The sequence below is a fragment of the Pleurodeles waltl genome, chromosome 7, assembly GCF_031143425.1.
Source record: "Pleurodeles waltl isolate 20211129_DDA chromosome 7, aPleWal1.hap1.20221129, whole genome shotgun sequence".
Lineage (NCBI taxonomy): Eukaryota > Metazoa > Chordata > Amphibia > Caudata > Salamandridae > Pleurodeles > Pleurodeles waltl.
Genome location: NC_090446.1, coordinates 1,471,285,643 through 1,471,309,167, shown reverse-complemented (window position 1 = coordinate 1,471,309,167; position 23,525 = coordinate 1,471,285,643). Strand labels below are relative to the sequence as shown.

Below are 23,525 nucleotides of genomic sequence, written 5' to 3'. Positions count from 1 at the left end.
ACCCAGCAGAGGCTACTGACAGCTGTCAGTACCCAGAACCACACCCTAAGCTCTCCACTGACAGGTGGCTGAGCTGCTTTAGGGGCAATTTTGGGGTCCTGGCACCCCTCTTGCTGTCTAGAGTGGGGGGCTACCACCTCTTGTGGCAGACACCCTCCTTCCACTCTCCCTTCTGTCAGTGCAGGGGCAACACCCTGCATCTGGACAGCTGCCTGACTACTCAGGACTTCCTTGGGGTCAGGGGAGGCCTCACCAGTGCCAACTCTGGGCTCCCCCCCTACTGGGGCAGAATGCCTTTGGCTCCCTGGAACTCTCTTTAAGAGTGGCCTACCCTTCCTTTTCTTCTTTCCTTTTCTTGGGGACCCCTGTCTCCTAACTGTAGGGACTGACTCCCCAGGACTTTGGGTTGGGGAGGCGCCCTGGGCGACAACCCCATCTGGGACCAGACTCACCTCTGGGAGGTCATTGCCCAGGATACAATCTAGGGGGAGGTCAGCACTGACTACCACCCTAAACCAGTCAAGGATACCCTCCCTCTCTAGGGACACTATGGCTACAGGTTTGGAGGTGACCTCCCCTGTGGCTATCCTGACTTTCTTTGTCTCTCCTGGGACATACATGCCTGGTGTCACTAACCGGTCACTCACTATAGTGTGACTGGCACAGGTGTCTCTCAGGCCAGTGGTAGGGATCCCATTCACTTGAATGTGGTGGAAGTTCCTACTCCCTCCCTCAGGGATCACCAGCTTACCATCTGGTCCTGTCTCCCAGCTCAATGCTAGGAGGACTTCATCATCTGAGGAGTCCTACTCTATGGCTACACTGGACAGCCCAATGCTAACCACCTTCTTTGGACAGGCTGCATCTCCTCTGAAGTGACCTGTCTGCTGACAGTCAAAGCAAGCCCTACTGTCCAAGAGCTTTTTTAACCCTGGGTCTCCCTGTCTCTGCTTGTCAGAGTGGGAGTGGGATTTACTCTCCTCCTTCTTAGGGTTCTTGGGTACAGAGGGAGTCTCTTTGGTGGGCTTACCACCTCCCTCCTTAGGTTTTTGGGGACCTGACCCCCCCTTCTTGGAGTCTCCCTCCTGGGACTTGACAACCAACCTGGTTCTCAACCACTCATCAGCTGCCTCCCCTAGCTCTCTAGGTTTGGTCTGCTTAGAGTCCACTAGATGCTGGCGTAACCTTTCTTGGGTACAATTGGTCAAGATGTGCTCTCTCATGATCAGATTGTATAACCCCTCATAAGTATTTACTTTGTTACCAATAATCCAGCCCTCTAGTGCCTTAAGTGAGGTGTCTACAAAGTCAACCCAGGACTGGGTGCTTGTCTTTTGGGTGTCCCTAAACTTGAGCCTATACTGCTCTGGGGTCAGACCAAACTTTTTAGTCAAGCAACTCTTCATACTGGGGTATGAGTCTACATCCTCCCCACTCATGGTTAGGAGCCTATCCCTCCCAGAGTTGGGAACCAACTCCCAAAGAAGTGAACCCCAGTACTGAGGCTTGACTCTCCTCATCTGGAGGGCCCTCTCAAAGGCCCCCAGCCACTTATCTATGTCATCCCCCTCTACATAGGCAGGAACCACCCCCTTGGGTAATCTGGGGCAAACTCCCCCACCCATGGACACCTCAACTTCTCTGTCGCTGCCACCATCTCTTTTCTCTTTCTTTCCCACTTTTTCTTTTCTAGGGCCAGCTTCTCTGCTTCCAAAGCTATGTATGCTAGCTGGGCCTCCAGCTCTCTTTCTCTGATGGATGGGTTCTCTCCTCCTGAAAGGACCCCCTTCCCACCACTAGCTATGGGCCTGCCCCTAGTGACTGTATCTACTGAGGACCGTTCTTCCTCATCCTCACTTGGGCTCAGATGCCTTCCCTCCCCTGAGAGGTTAGAGTTAGCATCCTCCCCTTTTTCTTCCTTCTCTGGAGCTTCCTCTGTGCCTAGCTCTTGGGCCTCAGCCCATGCTGTCAGGGATTTGATCAGGATTTTCTTCCTGAGGTCAGCGGTTGCAGGCAACCCTCTTTCAATACACAACCCCCTAAGCTGGACTACTGTCAGTGTGGGTAGGCTAGCCAGATCAAGCTCCATGGTTCCCTAGTTTTGTGTCAACAAAAACTTTTTGCAAAAATTAGAAACAAGAATTTAGAAAAATTACAAAAATTCAATAATTGAAATTAATCCAAATTAATAAAAAAAAACTGAAAAAATAAAAATAAAAATGTTTGCACTAGGACAATTTAAAGGATTTTTAATTTGTTTTACTTAAAACTGTAACGTGATACTGAACACAAGTACAGGATCCCACCGCTGCCACCAAAAATTTTGGAAAATGGGTTATTGGTAAGGGCAGGTAGGTACCTACACCTAGCAACAAGCCACTAACCTCCACCTAGGTACAGTTAGGTCTCAGTAAATTAATCCCAGCTCAACCCTTGGTAGCTTGGCAACGAGCGTCAAGGCTTAACTTAGGAGACAGTGTGTAAAGCATTCAAATATCACAAAACAGTAATTAAATAAAACACAGGAAACAGTTTAAAAATCCAAAACCAATTTATAAAAATAGTTTATATTTTTATCTTTAAAATGACACAAAAACGAATAAGATTGGTTCAGGGGAACCGGGGATATGAATTTTTAAAGAATTATTATTTTTCTAGCGCTTAGAAACAAAAAGCGCCAATCGGGTCATCTGGTTGCACCTCGACCGGGGCAAAGTCAAAGTTTCAGGCCGACCGCGATGGAGCCCTGCTCGGCTACAAGTCGCGGGAGGCCTCGGTTAAAAAGTTACCTTCTGACTTAGTCTTTATTTTGAAGATTTTCCTCAGCGGGACGAACCTGCCAGTTGAATCCGACCTCCTGGAGCCCTTGTCCGGATACGCGATGTGGGTTTCCTCGGTGGAGATTTTTACCTTCGGACTTAGTCGTTTTTTCGAGGTGAAAATCCTTCGACCGGGGTAAACCTGGATCTTGATCCGACGTCCCTGGAGCCCTTCTCGGATATGATGGCTGGGAGGTCCCGGTCAACTTTTTACCTTCGGACTTAGTCTCTTTTTCTGAGGTTTTTCTTTACCGGGACGAACCACGAAGTCAGGCCGGGTCGCGGTTGAGGCAAGCCGGCTAGAATTTCCGCGGAGGGTCGGTCCCTCTCTGGAGCTTTTTTACAAAATTTTTCAAATCTTCTCCAAACTTCTGGGGCTTCACCCAGATGTTCTTTTAAGGTTCTTTTGGGGTCCACAGCTCACCCCAAGGGTCCAGAAGTTCTGTGATGGTCCTTGGGGGGTGCGGACTTCAACTCCCAGAATGCACCTGGCACAAACTCCTTTTTGGCCACTGGGCAGTGGTCAACTGGTCTCTTTTTTCAGGAGTTGGTGCAGGGGACTCTGGACAGCAATTTTTCACCTGTAGCAAACAGGGAGTCCCTCCTTGAACCAGTTGAAGCCAGGCAAAGTCCTTCTTGTGGTGAAGCCCAAGTGTGCAGCTGGTGCAGTCCTTCTGAGTGCAGGTTCCAGGTGCAGGCCAGCGGTCCAGCAGGGCAGTCCTTCTTCTTCTTTTAGTTCCTTCTTCTTGAAATTTGGTGGGGATCTGAGGTGTGGGTGCAGGTCTGCCAGTTTTATCCTTGCTCCTGGGTGAAAAGCAGGGGGGTCCTGGTTCTCCAATCAGGTACAGGGTCGTCCCCCTGTGATGACCACTTCCTGGGAAGTGTGGCAAAAATCCATCCCAGAAGGCAACAGTCTCTAAAAATCCAACATGGCTGAATCTGATTTTTGGAGGTTACATCTGGCTGAGCCCACCCACTGGTGTGGCTAAAAATCATAAACACACCCCTCTCCTGCCCTCTCCTAATCTAATCAAGGGGGCACCTAGTTGTCTAGGGTTGCAGGATGTGGGGGTGTTGCTGGGTGCTCCAAATGTCCTTCTCTGCCTTTGAAGACCAGTTTGGCAGCCCTCCCCCTTCCTGCCTCACCATCTGCTGAGGGGAGATTCTCTCCCCCAAGCACATTCCTTTGTGTGAAGCCAGGCCACTTCACACCTCATCAAGGCAGCTTTGGCTAAGCTGCTGCAGGCTGGCCAATCAGAGCACAGCAGCAAAAACAATGCAGAGCTGAAATTGGCAACTTTTTAGGTAAAGTCTAAACTTTTTACCTGAACAAGTTGTATTAAATCCAACAACTGGAAGTTGTGGGATTTATTACAACAATTAATTTGATACCAAATTCTTGGTATGTAACATTTAAGGAGACTTTAAAATTTAAAATAAAGTCTGCCCATTCTAGCCTATGAAGGCCATTTACTTCAATGGGGGGAAAACGAATTTGGCTGTTTTTACCTCACCAGGGCTTATAAATCTATTTTTATAAAGTCCCTGCTTATAGTTACATGGCACCCAGCCCTAGGGGCACATAGGGCACACCTTAGGGGTGACTTATATGTAAAAATAAGGTAGTTTAAGACTTTGGAAGTACCTTTAATTCCAAAGTCGAATTTGCATATAACTTTAATTTAAAAGCAGCCAGCAAGGCAGGCTTGCTTTTAAAATGACACTGGGCACCTCAGCAGTGCACCTATGGGTGCACCACCTATGCTGTGGTCCCTAAACCTACATGCCCTACCATATACTAGGGACTTATAGGTAGGTTAACTTAGCCAATTATAATTAGCCTAATTTGCATATCCATTTTACACAGAGCACAGGCCCTGGGACTGGTTAGCAGTACCCAGGGCACCATCAGAGTCAGGAAAACACCAGCAAAAAGGGGAAAATGGGGGCAAAAAGTTAGGGGGCCTCTGCAATCAGCCCTGTTTTCTCACAATGGGCCTAAATTCGTGGTCACATGAGGGTACCTGAGTCTTCAACAACTGTGCACCTGATGCATGCTGCAGTAGTGGTTACAGGCACTGAGGCAGGCAGGCTTGCTGTTTTTTGGGTGTTTTTTGCAGGGAGTTGTAGGCAGAGTGGGAGGCGATGTAGAGCTGAGTGGTAGTGATTAACAATGACATGGCATTATCAACTCAGGACATGAGATGATTCTGACATTATCTGATGGATGATGCTTGACTATTAGCTACATCTGACAACGTCCATTCTGCTACCACCTTGAGATGCAATGCCCAACATATAAACGGAGTTTCACTTAAAGGCCTTGCCTCCCCTGTTTGTCATTGGTGATTTCACCCCTTAGTAGTACACTGTTGGGGTATGTTCCCATCCATTATACCTCAAGGAGACGTAGCTTATGGTACTGCCTAAGCAATGCACTGAGGAACAACATTTGTCTCTCACCTAGTTATCATATTTTTTATATGCCTGCTAGAGACAACTACAAATCCAGTACTAGACAATCTTGCATCTTTCAGCTATTAAAATTGTGCATGTGTCCAATGTCATTAGTGTTCCCTAATTCACATGCCACATTAACCTGGTGTGTATTGGTTTGTGCAAATACAGGCATATTCTACTATGTCAGGTACTCAATAGATCTTCATTTTCTCTTGCTTCAACCTACTCTGTATGCCGTTACTATTGGTCAGGCTAAATAAATTGTGAATTTGCTCCTCGAAGGGAATCTCTGGTCTGCAGTTGTTTAAGAGTAGGTCCTGGACATGAGATTCGAGGTTTAAAACGTCTTCTTGCAATTTCCAATGTCAAGGTGTCACAGGAGAGTGCCTGGATAAATTACTGTCAGATCTTCCCACTCAGCTAAGCCATGGACCTTTGGTCTAAATGGCCCAGAAGCCGGGCTCTTCTTTCACAATCTGTAACTCAAGTACAATGACGTTGAACTTTCTCATGCAGTCAGATGCTATGGTAGACAGATGGTTTGCAGGAATGGAAGGTCGTTTCCAATAAAGGAATGACATGGATTGAAAATCATTAAAATAGCTTCTATTTTGAAGTCTGTTTGAAGCTGAGTTAAAGGAATGATGGATGTGTAAAGTACAGTGCTCAGGTGATTCAAGGATGTTGCCAGATGGCTTTCATACAGACTTGCAGTGAAGCCTGCATGCAAGAAATACTTATTTCCTGTCCTTTTAAGTGAATACCGGGTTACATGCAACCCACCTTGCACATGTAATAATTCCAGCTGGTAATTCAGACCCATAATTCAAGGTGTGAAACATATCAGCTGTGGTAATATTGTTCAGTGTTTCTGATCCTGTGGGACAGGAAAAGACCCATAATTATGAGTCTCGTTCCCAGATTTAGCAGGCCAAGTTGGAAATACCAGGTGTGGTATTTATTCTGCTAAAGACTGCTCCACCCATATCCAGAGACCTATTGTGGGGATTGTGGTACTTAAAAATAGCATGTGTGGGGAAGTTAAGCACAGGGGACAGAGCTTGAGGCACTTTGTGGTTGGATCCAAAAAATGTGAAACTTGCACTGCCCTGGCAAAATGGCATATTGGGGGTCATTACAACATTGGCGGTAAAAGCCGCTTACCGCCGTGCAGAAGATCGCCAATACACCGCCGCGGTAGCGGGAGACCGCCACAGCTATTATGACACACATCACGGATTCCGCCGAAATTCAGACACCCACACAAGTCCGCCACACCAAAGGTCAGCGATAAATATGCGGAAACAAATCCTCCACCTCCACGCCAACAGAAACACGCCCATGCTATTACGACCCACGGATCCACGCGGCGGTCTTTCAACCGCGGGATTCCATTGGCGGTACACACCGCCGCGCTCAAAATACACACACACCTCCAAAACACCGCCACATTGGACAATTACAAATACACACACCTGATACACATACACACACCACTCCCACACACCCAACACAATATAAAACACATACCCACATCACCCACAAACCCCTACGACCACAAATTAGAGACAAAGGCCAGAGAGAGACAGCACAGAATAGATAACACCATCACACAGAGGCACACTACACCATCACCCACACAACATCCACGCACAAAACACCACATACCACTACACTCACCACACTCATCAACACATACACCACCCCACCCATCACACACGCCACCCCATGTCACGCCAAAGACACCCCCATCTTCTCCGAGGAGGAGCTCAGGGTCATGGTCGAGGAAATCATCAGGGTAGAGCCACAGCTATTTGGCTCACAGGTACAGTAAACATCCATAGCCAGGAAGATGGAGCTATGGCAAAGAATAGTCGACAGGGTTAACGCTGTGGGACAGCACCCAAGCAATAGGGAGGACATCAGGAAGAGGTGGAACGACCTACGGGGGAAGGTGCGTTCCACGGTATCCAGGCACCACATCGCGGTACAGCGGACTGGCGGCGGACCCCCACCTCCCCCCCCACAACTAACAACATGGGAGGAGCAAGTCTTGTCCATCCTGCATCCTGAGGGCCTCACAGGAGTTGTTGGAGGAACGGACACTGGTAAGTCAAATCTTCACTATCATATCCCCCACCCTACCTGCATGCTATCACACACCCCCACCCAAACACCCTCCCCTATCACCCTAACTCCTCACTAATCTACCCGTAACACCAACCACCCATCCCAACCCCAAGACCTGCATGACACAACTAATTAAATCTATAGTGAAAAGCGAATGGAGCACACGGACGGTAAGTATAATCCCTCTATTCTCAGTATCCAAAAATTATAAACATTTAGGGCCTGATTCTAACTTTGGAGGACGGTGTTAAACCGTCCCAAAAGTGGCGGATATACCACCTACCATATTACGAGTTCCATAGGATATAATGGACTCGTAATACGGTAGGTGGTATATCCGCCACTTTTGGGACGGTTTAACACCGTCCTCCAAAGTTAGAATCAGGCCCTTAATCTTATCAAGAAAACATAATATGAATTCCCACAAACGTGGTATCAGTACAAAATGTAACCATTACAAGATTTAGAAAAGCACAGATGAATTTTAATAAGTGAAACATAGAATGAATCTGATTCAAAGAAAAGTTCATTCCATAGAAACCTAATGCAAAAAAGACTAGAATTTGATAACAAATAATCTATACAATATATACAAACATTAAACCGACAAAAAACACATTGCATATTAAGTCAACACAAGAGCGGTGGTCCCCTAATATGATGTTTCACTTATTAATGCCCTGTTGGGCAGTCTACCATTGTGAATGCCATCCAGGGTGTATAACGAGAGTTGAAACACTGTAATGCATTCCTGGAAGGCATTCATTCTGGTCAGGCTGTCCTTCAGCGAACCCTGCAATCTCTGGCCTCAGCACTGATGGCAGCCATTGTCCCTGTGTCCAGCCTCCCCCCTCCACCTTCCTCCACCCAGACCCAATCCCCTGTACCCCAGCCAATCCCAAGCACACCTACAGACCAGCATGCACACAAGTCAACACACACAAGTAGATCAAGCAAACATAGGCACCACACACACCACAGGCACTCACACAAGCATCAGACCCATACAGACACAGCAACATCGACTGTCTCCACTGTGTCCCCCTCCTCCTCTTCTCCCTCCTCCCTCCCAGTCTCGTCTACACACACACCTGCATGCACCACATCTACAGGCACTAGGACTCGCACCAGGACACCCAGCACCACAAGCCGCTCACCTGCACTCACCACCTCCACTGCCATTTACACGTCCCCTGTGACCTCTCCCAGTGTGTCTGTGACGCCCCCTCCCAAAGTACACAAACGCCGGCAATCACTCACCCAACATCCATCCACCTCACGACAGCCTCCAGTACCTGCACCTGCACCCGCACCCAAAACAGCTAAAGTGACACCTCCTACAACCACCTCCTCTTCCTCCACTCCCAGAGCCCCTCCAGCTACCCATCCCAGTGTACGTCTGAAACTGTCCATATGTCAAATTTACCTTTTTGCCCCCGCCCCCCCCTCCAATTCATCAGTCCCGTCGTAGCGCCTCCGCCAAAAAGCCTCCAGTACCAGTGGTGCGTGTACCAGGTTTTTGGAGTGCCCCGTCCACCAGGGCAGGCAGTAGGACCCGGAGCCAAGGCACTGTCAGCCCACCCCCTGTAAAGGCTCCGAAATTGGAGAGTGGACGACGGGACCGTGTCAAGACTCCTGGTGGGACAATCAGTGAAATGGGATCCAAGGGGATTGGTGAGTCATCTGTAACTCAAAAGAAGGTGGGGAAGGTCCGGAGGAAGTCTCCCCAACCTGTAGTGAGTGTCATGGCGGAAAAGTGCGCCATCATTTCCTGCGGTCCAGACACAACCGCCAGCACCGTCGTTACTGGTCAGGAGACCACTGCCAGAGTCAGAGCCCAGGAGGGCTTAAGTATCGTCACTGGTCAGGAGACCACCGCCAGAGTCACAGCCCAGGAGGGCTCAAGTATCGTCACTGGTTAGGAGACCACCACCAGAGTCACTGCCCAGGAGGGCTCAAGTATCGTAACTGGTCCAGAGACCACCGCCAGAGTCATAGCCCAGGAGGGCTCAAGTATCGTCACTGGTCAGGAGACCACCGCCAGAGTCATAGCCCAGGAGAGCTCAAGTATCGTAACTGGTCCAGAGACCACCGCCAGAGTCATAGCCCAGGAGGGCTCAAGTATCGTCACTGGTCAGGAGACCACCGCCAGAGTCATAGCCCAGGAGGGCCCAAGTATCGTTAGTGGTCAGGAGACCACCGCCACCGCCAGAGTCACAGCCCAGGAGGGCTCAAGTATCGTAACTGGTCAGGAGACCACCGCCAGAGTCATAGCCCAGGAGGGCCCAAGTATCGTTACTTGTCAGGAGACCACCGCCACCGCCGGAGTCACAGCCCAGGAGGGCTCAAGTATCGTAACTGGTCAGGAGACCACTGCCAGAGTCATAGCCCAGGAGGGCCCAAGTATCGTTACTGGTCAGGAGAACACCGCCACCGCCGGAGTCACAGCCCAGGAGGGCTCAAGTATCGTAACTGGTCAGGAGACCACCGCCAGAGTCATAGCCCAGGAGGGCCCAAGTATTGTTACTGGTCAGGAGACCACCGCCACCGCCGGAGTCACAGCCCATGAAGGTCCAGAATCCCACAGCCCCGCTGGGCAATGATGGAACATCAAGCCACACACCAACGTCCAGTGTGGAGTTCGTCATGCCACACACCAATGTCCAGTATGGAGTTCGTCATGCCACACACCAATGTCCAGTGTGGAGATCGTCATGCCACACACCAATGTCCAGTGTGGAGTTCGTCATGCCACACACCAATGTCCAGTGTGGAGTTCGTCATGCCACACACCAATGTCCAGTGTGGAGATCGTAATGCCACACACCAAAATCCGTACCAGAACCGCCATGGCAAAGCACCGCTGAACAGGGCAAAGACCGCCATGGTGAAGACTGCTGAACAGGGCAAAGACCGTCATGGCTAAGCACTGCTGAACAGGGCAAAGACCGCCATGGTGAAGACCGCTGAACAGGGCAAAGACCGTGTGGGTATGAATAGTCCGGCACATCAGGCGTCGTTCGCCCATGTGCAGCGGGGACTGTGACAGGACATGTACTTTCACGGGGAGACTCATCCAGTCTGGGCACCAGTCCCACCCAGTACCAGTAGAGAACTGCATCTACATGCGAAGATGTGTCTTTGCACTCCCCAGGATGTAACAGTGGGCAAGCCACCCACTGTAGAGACTTGAGAGACTGTGGCTTTGCACTCCCCAGGATGGCACAGTGGGCAACCCACCCACTGAAGTGACTTGAGAGACTGTGGCTTTGCACTCCCCAGGATAAAGCAGTGGGCAAACAACCCACTGGAGAGACTTGAGAGACTGTGGCTTTGCACTCCCCAGGATAAGGCAGTGGGCAAGCCACCCACTGTAGAGACTTGAGAGACTGTGGCTTTGCACTCCCCAGGATTGAACAGTGGGCAAACCACCCACTGTAGAGACTTGAGAGACTGTGGCTTTGCACTCCCCAGGATACATCAATGGGAATGGAGCCCCGTCGTGGATCTGGCTTCGCATTCATCTGGCTGAGGTACCCCTCCTTCACTTCCCCCTGAGGTGCCTGTATTGTTTCTATCTGATGCCCCAGCAGTGTTCTCTCGGATTTTGGTCAGGTATCTATTGTGGGCGTCGCCCATGCATTTTTGGACTGTTGGTGCACGGACATTGTTGTGTACATCTCTGCACTACTTCTTGTATCGTACATTTATTTTTGACAGATTTCTTGATATATATATCCGTATATATTTTAATGAGTAGTATATTGGCACAATACAAAGTTTGACCGCTATTCGCTTTGTCTTTGCATTCTTCCGGGGGGATTGTGGGTTGTTACTGTGTTTTTTGTGAATGCATTGGTGTGTATGTTGTAATATGCGAGGGTGGGGGTGGGGGTGTTTGTTGGGTGTCCCCGTAACTTTTGCCTCCCCTCTCCCCCGTGTCGTAGGTGCTGTACTCACCGGTATGTTCTGCGCCTACGTCGCTGTTGGTCGTAGATGAGCAGGAATGCAAGGGCAGGCAAGATTTGTAGTTCCGGCTCCATGGTTTCCTTGTTCCTCGTGGGATGTGTTGAGGTGAGCGTTTTCCCATAGCACAAGCTGGTTCCGCCGTGTTTTTATCCACGGTGAATCCGCCCCGGAAAAGGTGGCGGATTGGTGTGTTGTGATAGTGTGGGCGGTATATTGTCTTCCACCTGTCTGTTGGCAGTGACCGACGCGCTGTTTGTCTGTACCGCCGTGGCGGGCGATGTGTTAAAGTGGCTGTCTTAGTTGGCGGTTTCCGCCAGGGTCGTAATTTACTTTTTTTGTCCGCCGGCCTGTTTGCGGGATTACCGCAGCTTTAACACCGTCCACCAGGGTTGTAATGACCACCATTGTGTGTTGATATTGACACGCATTAGGTGCACATGGAATATAAGCATTGAAAATCTTAAGCATGTCTAATTTCTCCTTTAGAATTTTACTCTGAGGTTTCAACTGCTTTCAGCACCTAGTGTTCACCGAAAAGGATTAGGATTGATTATTTACCACTGATCTGGTATTCTTAGCCCATTGAGAAGTACAAAATCAGGAGGAAATCCAAAGGCACATTGGGGGTTATTACAACTTTGGAGGAGGTGTTAATTCGTTCCAAAAGTGACGGTAAAGTGACGGATATACCACCAGCCGTATTACGAGTCCATTATATCCTATTAAACTCGTAATACGGCTGGTGGTATATCCGTTACATTTGGGACGGATTAACACCTCCTCCAAAGTTGTAATAACCCCCAATGTGCTATGGGCGGAATAAATAGCAGAAAACTTCAGACGAAATTCCAGCGGAAACTTATCAGGAGAATCACACTCGGAAGTACTGATTGTCATAGTATTGAAGTAAAAAATAAACAAATAAAATGCATTTAAAAATAGCAAAATGTACCTTTTAAACATCGCAAGATAAATATGTTTGCATTGCAGCAGTGAGCCAGATACCATGAGACAGACAGCCTCCAGGTAAGAGGAGGGTGATGTTAGTGGTTTCCAAACAGTCTATTGGGAGGGTGAAGTCCTCTGTACTAAGGTCAGGGACTCCAAACCAAGGGTAACCCGGAAAGTGGGAGCCCCCGATAAGTATAGCGAATTCCTCCTTGCATTGGCTCGTGACATCCCCTTAAACTGACCATCTGGGACAGACCAAGATCTGAAACAGTCTGGTCAACCATTTCTATGGGCCCCTTATGTCTGATAAGTTAAAGGATTTTACAGCTCTTATGTCACCTGTGACAGGGGGCAAGCCAAAGGCTCCCTTGGTACCACTGCCGTTGATAGAGACTCCCTTTGTGAGGGTGGGGATTGACATTGCTGGTTTAATTTACTAAGACTTGAATGGACCTTTTAGTGATTGTGGTTTCATAATTAGCAGTTATACTCTAATCAGGGCCGACTTTTGGGCGGTGCGAGTGGCGCGACCGCACCGGGCGCTGACCTCAGGGGGGTGCTGTGTTTATCAATAACTTCTGAAACATGCGGTTTAAAAGCACCTACTGAAAAGTTCCTTAGGCGTTTAGCCTTTAGGAAACAATTAAAATGTCAAGATACCTCTTGTGATTAATGTTCCTGATAGCAAGAGAAATGGGAGTTTTGCCTAGTGGCAGCTTTGACTCAACATAAAGTAGCACAGAGGGTTAATATGCCTGCTGCAAAAACAGAACTATGGGGCATAGTTAAGAAAAGTGGCGCTGCACACAGTGCAGCGCCACTTTTCTTGCATCCCTTGGTGTCCTCCTAACCGCACCATGTGTGCGTCATATTTAATATACGGTGCACCTTGCAGGGTAATAAGGGGACTAGCGTCAGAATGTTTTACACTAGTCCAGCGCTTTGCAGGATTAGCGTAAAAAATGTTGACGCTAATCTTGCAAAGTACCCAGAGGTTCATTGTAACCAATGGAAGCCTCCTTCTAATGCCTGCTCTGAGCAGGCGTTAAAAGTGCCGGAAAAAACATGACGCAAAGAAATCTAACAGATTTCTTTGCGTCATTTTGTTGCCCCCCCTAACGGGGGACTCCCCCTTTGCGTACACTATGCCTGGCAAAGGCATAATGTAGCGCAAAGAGTTACAAAGTGCCTCAATGCATGCATTGCGCCTCTTTGTAAATAATGCGCCGTGTTTTTGGCCAACACCACATTAGTGTAAAAAAAATGTCACTAATGTGGTGTTAGAATGTCAATAAGGGCTCCTAAATATTCCCCTACAACAGTGCTTAATTTGTGCTTGTTTCCTGTGCGGAGCAGCTGCACTTATTTTTGAGAGCCGGCACTTATTTTTCTGCCTCAAGCATTTACTGCGAGAAAAAGACACATTTGGGAAAGACAGAGGAAGAGGAAAACGAAAAAGCGTCTGTAGGAAAGCACCATCTTGCCTGGCATGTTACCCCCATTTTTACTTGTGTGTATGCTTGTTTTTGCCTGTGTCACTGGGATCCTGCTAGGCAGGACCCCAGTGCTCATAGTTTGTGGCCTATATGTGTTCCCTGTGTGGTGCCTAACTGTATCACTAAGACTCTGCTAACCAGAATCTCAGTGTTTATGCTCTCTTTGCTTTTTAAATTGTCACTGTAGGCTAGTGACCATTTTCACCAATTCTGATTGGTACACTGGAACACCCTTATAATTCCCTAGTCCCAGGGTATTGGGGTTCCAGGAGATCCAGGCAGCATTTCTTTTGCCACCCATAGGGAGCTCAGACAATTCTTACAAGGACTGCCACTGCAGCCTGAGTGAAATAACGTCCACGTTATTTCACAGCCATTTTACATTGCACTTAAGTAACTTTTAAGTCACCTATATATCTAACCCTCACTTGATGAAGGTTAGGTGCAAAGTTACTAAGTGTGAGGGCACCCTGGTACTAGCCAAGATCCCCCACATTGTTCAGGGCAATTTCCCCGGACTTTGTGAGTGCGTGGACACCATAACACGCATGAGCTACATATAGGTCAATACCTATGTGTAGCTTCACAATGATAACTCCGAACATGGCCATGTAACATGTCTAAGATCATGGAATTGTCCCCCCAAGCCAAATCTTGTATTGGGGTGCCAGTCCCATGCATCCCCGGGGCTCCAGCATGGACCCCGGCTACTGCCAAACTAGCTCTCTGGCGTTTTCCCTGCAGCTACTGCTGCTGCCAACCCTCAGACAGGTTTCTGCTCTCCTGGGGTCTGGGCAGCCTAGTTCCAGGAGGGCAGAACAAAGGATTTCCACTGAGAGAGGGTGTTGCACCCTCTCCCTTTGGAAATAGGTGTTAAGGGCATGAGAGGAGTAGCCTCTCCTGACTTCTGGGAATGCTTTGAAGGGCACAGATGGTGCCCTCCTTGCATAAACCAGTCTACACCGGATAAGGGAGACCCCAGCCCCTGCTCTGGTGTGAAACTGGACAAAAGAAAGGGGAGTGACCACTCCCCTGTCCATCACCACCCCAGGGGTGGTGCCAGAGCTCGTCCAGTGTGTCCCAGACCTCTGCCATCTTGAATGCAGAGGTGTAAGGGCACAATGGAGACCTCTGAGTGGCCAGTGCCAGCAGGTGACGTCAGAGACCTCTCCTGACAGGCTCTTACCTGGTTAGGTAGCCAATCCTACTCTAAGGGTTATTTAGGGTCTCTCCTGTGGGTTCCTCTTCAGATAACGAATGCAAGACGTCACCAGAGTTCCTCTGCACTTCTCTCTTCGACTTCTGCCAAGGATCGACCGCTGACTGCTCCAGGACGCCTGCAAAACCGCAACAAAGTAGCAAGAAGACTACCAGCAACATTGTAGTGCATAATCATGCCGTCTTTCCCGACTGTTCCTGGTGGTGCATGCTCTGAGGGCTGTCTGCCTTCACCCTGCACTGGAAGCCAAGAAGAAATCTCCTGTGGGTAGACGGAATCATCCCCCTGCTACCGCAGGCACCAAATTTCTGCATCACCGGTCCTCTGGGTCCCCTCTCATCTTGACGAGCGTGGTCCCTGGAACACAGGAGCTGGATCCAAGTGACCCTGACAGTCCAGTGGTCCCTCTGCCCAAATTTGGTGGTGGTAAGTCCTTGCCTACCCACGCCAGACATTAATCCTGTGTACTGCGTGATCTGCGGCTGCTAGGGCTTCTGTGCACTTTTGCAAGGGATCCTTTGTGCACAGCACAGCCCTGGTCCCCAGCACTCCGTCCTGCATTGCTCAGCACACTGAGTTGACACCGGCTTCGTGAGACCCTCATTTGTAGTGTTGAGATGACTGCCATGCTCAGATTTCTTGAATGCCTGTTCAAGTGCTTCTGCGGGTGCTACCTGCTTCTGCGTGGGCTCTCTCTATTGCTGAGCACCCCCTTTGTCTCCTCCTCCAAGGGGCGACCTCCTGGTCCTTCGAGGGCCCTGGCAGCACCCATAATCTTCAATTGCGACTCATGCAGCTAGCAAGGCTTGTATGCAGTCTTTCTGCGTGGAAACAACACTGCTCCCTCCAGCCCGCCGTGGGACATCTCCTGACCAAAGGGGAAGTTCCTGGCACCTTCTGTTGTTGCAGAATCTTTGGCTTCTTCCACCCGGAGGCAGCCCTTTTGCACCTTCATCCGGGGTTTAGTGGGCTCCTGCCCCCCCGGACACTTGCGTGACTCTTGGACTTCGTCCCCTTCCTTTGAGGGTCCTCAGGTCCAGGAATCCATCTTCAGTGCTTTGCAGTCAGTTGTTGTCTTTACAGAATCCCCTATCTCGACTTTACTGTCTTTCTGGGGTAGCAGGGTAACTTTACTCCTACTTTTCAGGGTCTTGGGGTGGGGTATCTTGGACCCCCTTTGGGGCATATTCATACTCTGTTTGCGCCGCATGTGCGTCAAAACTTTTGACACACATTCGGCGCAATCCGTGCACCATATTTGAACTTTGACGCCCGAGCCCACGGACATCAAAATTCCTCTGTGTGCGTAATTTTTTGGATGCCGGAAACTGCCTTGCGTTAATAACATGCAAGGTAGGCGGTCCAGCCCAAAAAATGACTTTAAGGTCTGTGCGCCTTATTTATACTCCTGCGTCATTTTGATGCAGAGGAGAGGGCGGGCCTTAAAAAATGCTGCACAGCCTGATGAGCGCCGTTTTTTAACACCTCGGTGGGGGCAGGCGTTAAGGGACCTGTGGGCTCACTTCCATGGTCCCTGACCATTGAAGGAGTCCAGAGGTGCCCTTCCCTGCCCCCAGGGACACCTCCTGCCACCCTCGCCCACCCGTGGTGGGCCCCCGTGGATTGGGGGACCCATCCCAGGTAAGTACAGGTAAGTTGAGGTAAGTACTTTTTTGTTTTTTGGCATAGGGGGGCCTAATTTGCAGAAGTCCCCTGGGCATGGCCAGTGGGCAAGGGGACATGACTCTTGTCAAATGACAGGAGTCATTTCAATCGGGGTTGTGCGTCAAACATTGGCGCAAGTCCGGTTTGAGGCATGATTTTTTTCTCAAACCTGACTTGCACTGTTTTTTGACGCACAACCCCCATTTTTCCCTACGCCGGCGCTGCCTGGTTTGAGTCCTTTTTTTTTTTTTACTCTGACCAGTCCGCAGCGCCGGCTAACATCATTCCTTAAATAAGGCACCCGCATGGCGCGTAGGAATGGCGTTAGCCGGCGGTAAAAAATTTGACATCAAAAAGTATAAATATGGGCCTTAGTGTTTTCCCAGCGACCCTCTACACACTACACTAGTCCTGGGGTCCATTTGTGGTTCGCATTCCATTTTTGGAGTATATGGTTTGTGTTGCCCCTAAGCCTATTGTCTCCAATTGCATTCTATTGTGTTCTACAGTGTTTGCACTACTTTTCTATGTGTTTTACTTACCTGATTTTGGTCTGTGTGTATATTTTGTGTATTTTACTTACCTCCTAAGGGAGTATATCCTCTGAGATACTTTTGGCATATTGTCACTAAAATAAAGTACCTTTATTTTTAGTAACTCTGAGTATTGTGTTTCTTATGATATAGTGCTATATGATATAAGTTGCATAGGAGGAGCTTTCCATGTCTCCTAGTTCAGCCTAAACTGCTCTGCTATGGCTACCCCTATCAGCCTAAGCTGCTAGAACACTACTAATCTACTAATAAGGGATAACTGGACCTGGCACAAGGTGTAAATACCATCAGGTTCCCACTATAAGCCAGGCCAGCCTCCTCCAGCGTCACAATGGGAAAAAGGAGAAATCTGCAAGAGTGAGCTGAAGGGGCAGGGAGTAGCTGTAAATGGATTGAAGAGGCCAGAGATGGCTTCACGATTACGCTGCCTCTGTATTCCGTGTTCACACATTTAATTGCAGCAGCCGCATGTTTAAGGCACCAGCACCTATTTATTTACAAATTAAGCACTGTCCTATGGGGCATATTTGAAAAAAGTGGTGCTGCACACAGTGCTACCTCACTTCTCTTGCGCCCTTTAGCACCCCCCCTAACGCCACAATGTGTGCATCATATTTAAAATACGGTGCATCATGGCGGTAGTTAGGGTACTAGCGTCAGAATCTTTTATGCTAGTCCAGTGCTTTGCAGGATTAGCATAAAAAATGTTGATGCTAATCCTGCAAAGCATCCAGAGGTCCATTGTAACCAATGGAAGCCTCCTCTTAATGCCTGCTCTGAGCAGGCATTAAAAGTACCAGAAAAAAATTACGCAAAGAAATCTGTCAGATTTTGTTGCGCCATTTTTTTGGGCCCCCCTACCGGGGGGATGCCCCCTTGCATACATACAGTGATGCAGACATAATGTAGCGCAAAGGATTACAAAGTGGTGCAATAGCCACTTTGTAAATATGGCACAGCGTTTTTGGCCTTCTAACGCCACATTAGTTTAAACAAAATTACACTAATGTGACATTAAAATGGCACTAGGGGCTCTTAAATATTCCCTTATGGGGCAGATTTGAAAAAAGTGGTGCTGCACACAGTGCTACACCACTTTTCTTACGTCCCTTTTCGCTCCCCTAACGCCACCATGTGTGCGCTGTATTTAAAATATGGCGCAACATGGTGGTAGTTAGGGGACTAGTGTCAGAATCGTTTTACGCTTGTCCGGCGCTTTGCAGAATTAGCTTAAAAATGTTTATGCTAATCCTGCAAAGCACCCAGAGGCGCATTGTAACCAACAGATGCCTCCTTTTAACCCTTGCTCTGAGCAGACGTTAAAAGTTCCAGAAAGAAATGACCCAAAGAAATCTGTCAGATTTGTTTCCGCTATTTTTTGGCCCCCCCAATGGAGAAATGCCACATTTGCATACATTATGCCTGGCGCAGGCATACTGTAGCACAAACGGATACAAAGTGGGGCAATGCATGGACTGCGCCACTTTGTAAATATGGCACAGCATTTTTGCCATTCTATTGCCACAGTAGCGTAAACAAATTACGCTAATGTGGTGTTAGAATGGTGCTGGGGGCTCTTAAATATGCTCCTATATTTTATGCGGCTAGCTGAGTGGATTGGTAAAGCGAGCCTTTCCAAGTACTTTAAAACACATGAATGTATGTGAAAGGGGAGTGATGGAGAGATGAGGGGCACTTTTGCCGGGTGGTAGTGAGTGAAACCGAGGAGGAGGTCATGAGGTAGAGGGTGCCACAATAAACTGTCGCACAGGGCACCACCAGTCCTAAAGCCGGCCCTGACTTCTATCTACTAATCACCAACTTTCCTTCACTCAGGCCCTTTTAATTTTAGGAACTGAAGAGCTTTCTGGGGCCAGTCAGACCCCAACCAAGACGTCCAGAAAGTAATCCTCATTCTCCACTTGGGTTGTTAGATTTGGAGTCAGGTTTGCAGCTATAAATGAGCTAGCAAGTCCCATAGATCATGTACTTATAAATTAATTTCCTTTATTTTTTAGATCATAGATGGTGTTAGTATGGTGCGGTCTTCAAATGGCATAGTTGGGGCTATGGTGGGAGATAAACTGGGTCTGTCAGAGGCATTGATATTTCAGGTGTTAGAATTGATCTCTTGTGTTTTTAATGAGAGTGTTCTTTAAATGTAAGATCATATATTCATGCAAAACTCACAGGATGTTCAAAAGGGAGTATTTAAAAATTAGAAGTGCTCATCTCCCGGTTAGACACCAATACCCAGGGATGCACATGGCCTACTGGTTCTGGGAAACAACCTCATTGGTTGGATCGTAAATATGTCTGTGTTTCTTGTTAGTACCAGACTTCTCTACTAAGGACATGCAAGTTACATTTGTAAATTAAACCCAGTGTCTTCGCATAAACTTTTATTTATGCACCATTTTATGTTGGTTGGTTAAATGCCTTAGAAGTTTGATTTTTCTGCCTAACTTGGGACAAACATTATTGCTCACTCTTACGCCAAACCAGTTTATATGTGATTTGTATGCAGAAGCAGCTAAAAGAAAAGACATGGTAGAAAGAAAAAACAGATTCAGGTTCTGGAATTAAATTGTGTGATTTTATAAACTGTTGGGTATAGTTACTCTTTAGGGAAAGGAAGTAGCACAGAAGGCTCATGACCTGTTCTCAATAAGATCTGAGTTGTTTTTATGAGAGACATGGATAGCTTTTCTTAAAGATGAATAGTGAAGAGTCAACACAATTCAACGTTTTACAGGAAGTCCCATCAAGTACTTACGTTTCACATGAATTTGTGTTACAGATGTTACCAGACAATTAGTACGTGATGCATCTTCATAGGCTGAGCACCGTATGGATCTTTGGTGATCTTCCACTGTGAGAGTTATGCTCAGAGATATGTTTTGACCTGATTCTTGCCTCGAGGTTCCTTTTGTGATGAGCTCACCCTTACTATCAAACCACTGTGGGTGAGTCCGGGACCCACAATTCCTGCTGAAACAAGTCCAGACAGCTTTCTTTCCCTCCTGTACGTCTTGAGGTGATATGATATGAAGTTGACAGAATCCTTGAAAATAAATTGTGTGTGTTAGAAATGCTACAAACCAAACCTTAAAATTCATACTTCATCTTCATCCCCATAATCATGGATCTAGGAAAGTGATTTAATAATCGATTGACCCTCATTGGCAGATCACACGGTGAAATCCTAGTCTGAGTTCAAGATGTTCACCAAATATAAATACTTATATATAAATACAAGCCTGTAAAATTTCCTTGTACCTTTTTATCCTGAAACATCTACTGGACGCTATACTCCTAGAACGTGTAACCCTTTTAATATCTTCAATTTTATTTTTACGATTTATATCGAAAAACAATATTCCATTTGAGTGGGTTTCTTGAATATTTCACCTAAGAATCTTGAAATTAAACCAATCATCATTCAAAATTATTACACTGCTGTTTTAAAAACTGTACTATATTCTTAGAGAAAGAAATAGGATCCAAGCATGGCTTTTGATGACAGCAGACAAATGTTTGGTTTAGGCCACAAGGGTACATTCTTACAGACAGTCATAAAAGTAGTTTTTCTTGTATCATTTGAAGATTAAATAATGGTCATAAATGGTTTTAATACATCATGTCATGAGATTGACAGTCGGTGGAATTTGAAGACGTTTATAAGGCAATTGTGTGAAGAGACTAATAACTACAAAAGGAAAGCAATTATAAAAATATATGGTGAAGACATTGATAAAAGTTGAAAAAGTATCAAACATTGAAAACAATTAACCATGACTGCAGGAATAAAATAAACTATGTGCATAATCCAACATTATTTGCCAATATTTCGCCCACACTTCATGGGCTGTGTTCTGTCATGGCTGAAGACAGTTATGTCTCTTAATTCGTTTTGGAGATTTTCTGAGGTGGTGACTTTTGGCAAATTCTGTGATGTCTATAGGAGTCACAATAATGCCATGGGATCTGTTTTTTACAAAGTCGGAAATGCGGACTAGAGCCAGTTTCCAAACAATTATTGCGTAATGGCAGTCGTAAGTAACATGAAAGACAGAAAAAAGGCAGAATGGAAAATAGGTAAGTCAGCAAAACGATGGTGGGCGGAAATGCTCAACTTATTGATGGAAATGCCCATCTCTAATTACTTCTGCCAATATTTAATTCACTTATTTTGAGCTGGTCAGAGCAATTGCACATTATGAAAATCAGTGATGGCACCACTCCAATAAGGCAATCCATCCTAAGCTACTAGGAAGTGCTCTTCTGTTTAAGAAAACAACTGACTACTGATAACGTTCAGTCTTAATTTTTAAAAGAACATGGCAATAAAATAATCGATCATATACAAGTATTTATTTCAAACTAAGGATTATTGACCTACATTCTCAATATTTCTATATATTGGATTATTAAAGTAAATTAACTGAAACAACTTCTGGAGCATGCTATATTTAAAAACATGTGCTCCTCGTCTAGTTTTTTCAGTGATTTGACAAATCCCTTTGGTGTTGTCAAGCAACAAAGGAGCAACCACAAGCTAAACGTAAGAAGTGGAAATGATTGAGTATAGTCTATAATGTGAAGCAAACCTGTGGGGATATGTAGGATTTATTGTTCAGTTTCATTTTGCCATATGAGTGAGGTGCAGATTCCTGATTGCGAGAAAATGCCCCTTTGGGAGGTCACCCGCATTTGTTGCTGAATTCTATCGCTGGTTTTTAGACTCTGCACACTGGGAACCCTCTGAACACCCCCAACTTCCAAGGCACACTTCAGTATAACTACTGGTACCACACTTCAGCAACTTATAGTTACACTTGCCGGGTTGTGGGGCTGATACGAGCGGAATTAGAGGTATTGATGTTTTTGTATATATTGGATGAATTGTTTAAAGATTAATTGATATCACTTTAGATAAAATAATAAGTAGTAATATTTGCTATTTTGTATTGTATTTGTGAATTTGTTTTTTGAAAGTTGTCTTTATCTGTCGTCTTAATATGAGTGTGGACTGAGTGATGTGTCCTGTCAACTATTTAGTGTTTGTCTTCATGTCTTTATGCAAGTTAGAATAGTATTTAGAATTATATAATTTTGTGTGTATAATTTCTTTTGATTTATAATAAAATTTGTCTAGTTTAGATTTTTGTGGTATTTGTTTATGGATGACTGTATGTAGAAATATATAGGAGAGAGACAAGTCTTTTTTAAAGGACGTTCTCATGCATACACAACAGCAGATGCAGAAGTTGAGTTTTCTCATAAATCTCTCTTTAAGCATGGAACAACCTCATGCTCCCATTAGAGCCCTCTATTCTCATTTTTAATTCCACAAGATGATGAAAACTTGGCTTTTTGATGGGGCACTATACAAATCCAGATAACATATTATGACATAACATATTATTTGCCATGAAAATGGCAATAAAATTGTTCCTTGAGTGATCCATGTGATGATTTCAAAGTTAATCCATCTGTGAGTGTTACCTGAGCTGGAGATCGCCCCGAAGGGTGGATTCTAAAAATTAGTTAGAATCCACCCTTTGGGGAGATCTCCTCAGTTATTGGCTCTGGGCACATTGGGTTCTTGGTGAACCTACAAGTGAACTTACAAGCCTTATATATCCCTGCAACGAGAAGGGTCCCGCAGATATAACTGTATATTGCTTTCAAAAATCTGCCATAGTTAGAGGAAGTTACAGATGAAAACATAAACACAAATGGCTGTTTTTTTCAACTCAATTTCAATATTTTATTTATTTCATCTGTTTCTTTCTATAGGGAAACCTTGAAGGATCTACACAAATTACTCCTTGCTGCATTCAGAATGTTGTCTACTTTTCAGAAATGTATAGCTTTCTGGGATTCACCATTGGTTTCACACCCATTTCTACTACTAACTTCAAGCAGGTTAAAACCACAAAAAGTAGGGAAAATGGGCTATGTCCCAGTAAAATGGCAAACGGGGTCAACTTATTTGGTTTTCTGATTCAAGTCTGCCTGTCCCTCAAAGGTGGGAAGATGGTGATTTTAGCTCTGCAAACCCTTTGGGTTTGCCATTTGCAGGGGAAAAAAAGAGACACTTTCTTCAGCAGCACTTTGTCCCATTTTTCCCAAACAACCCACTATGGAGCTGTATTTAGGCTCATTTCTTGGTCCCCTCCAGGAGAATTTACAAACCTTGGATATCTTTAGAATCCCAGGATGTTGGAAAAAAAGGATGCAAATTTCTCCTGGATAC

General features: G+C 46.5%; 1 protein-coding gene across 2 annotated transcripts in view; it reads right to left on the bottom strand.

The window, feature by feature from the left end:
• The window catches only part of LOC138246525 (B-cell receptor CD22-like), a 260,463-nt gene that overhangs the window by 163,332 nt on the left and 73,606 nt on the right, over positions 1–23,525 (bottom strand). For both annotated transcript variants that reach the window (XM_069201180.1, XM_069201181.1), the window contains exon 4: positions 20,040–20,327. In XM_069201180.1, coding sequence (XP_069057281.1) covers positions 20,040–20,327 — 288 coding nt within the window. The remainder of the gene's footprint in view (positions 1–20,039; positions 20,328–23,525) is intronic.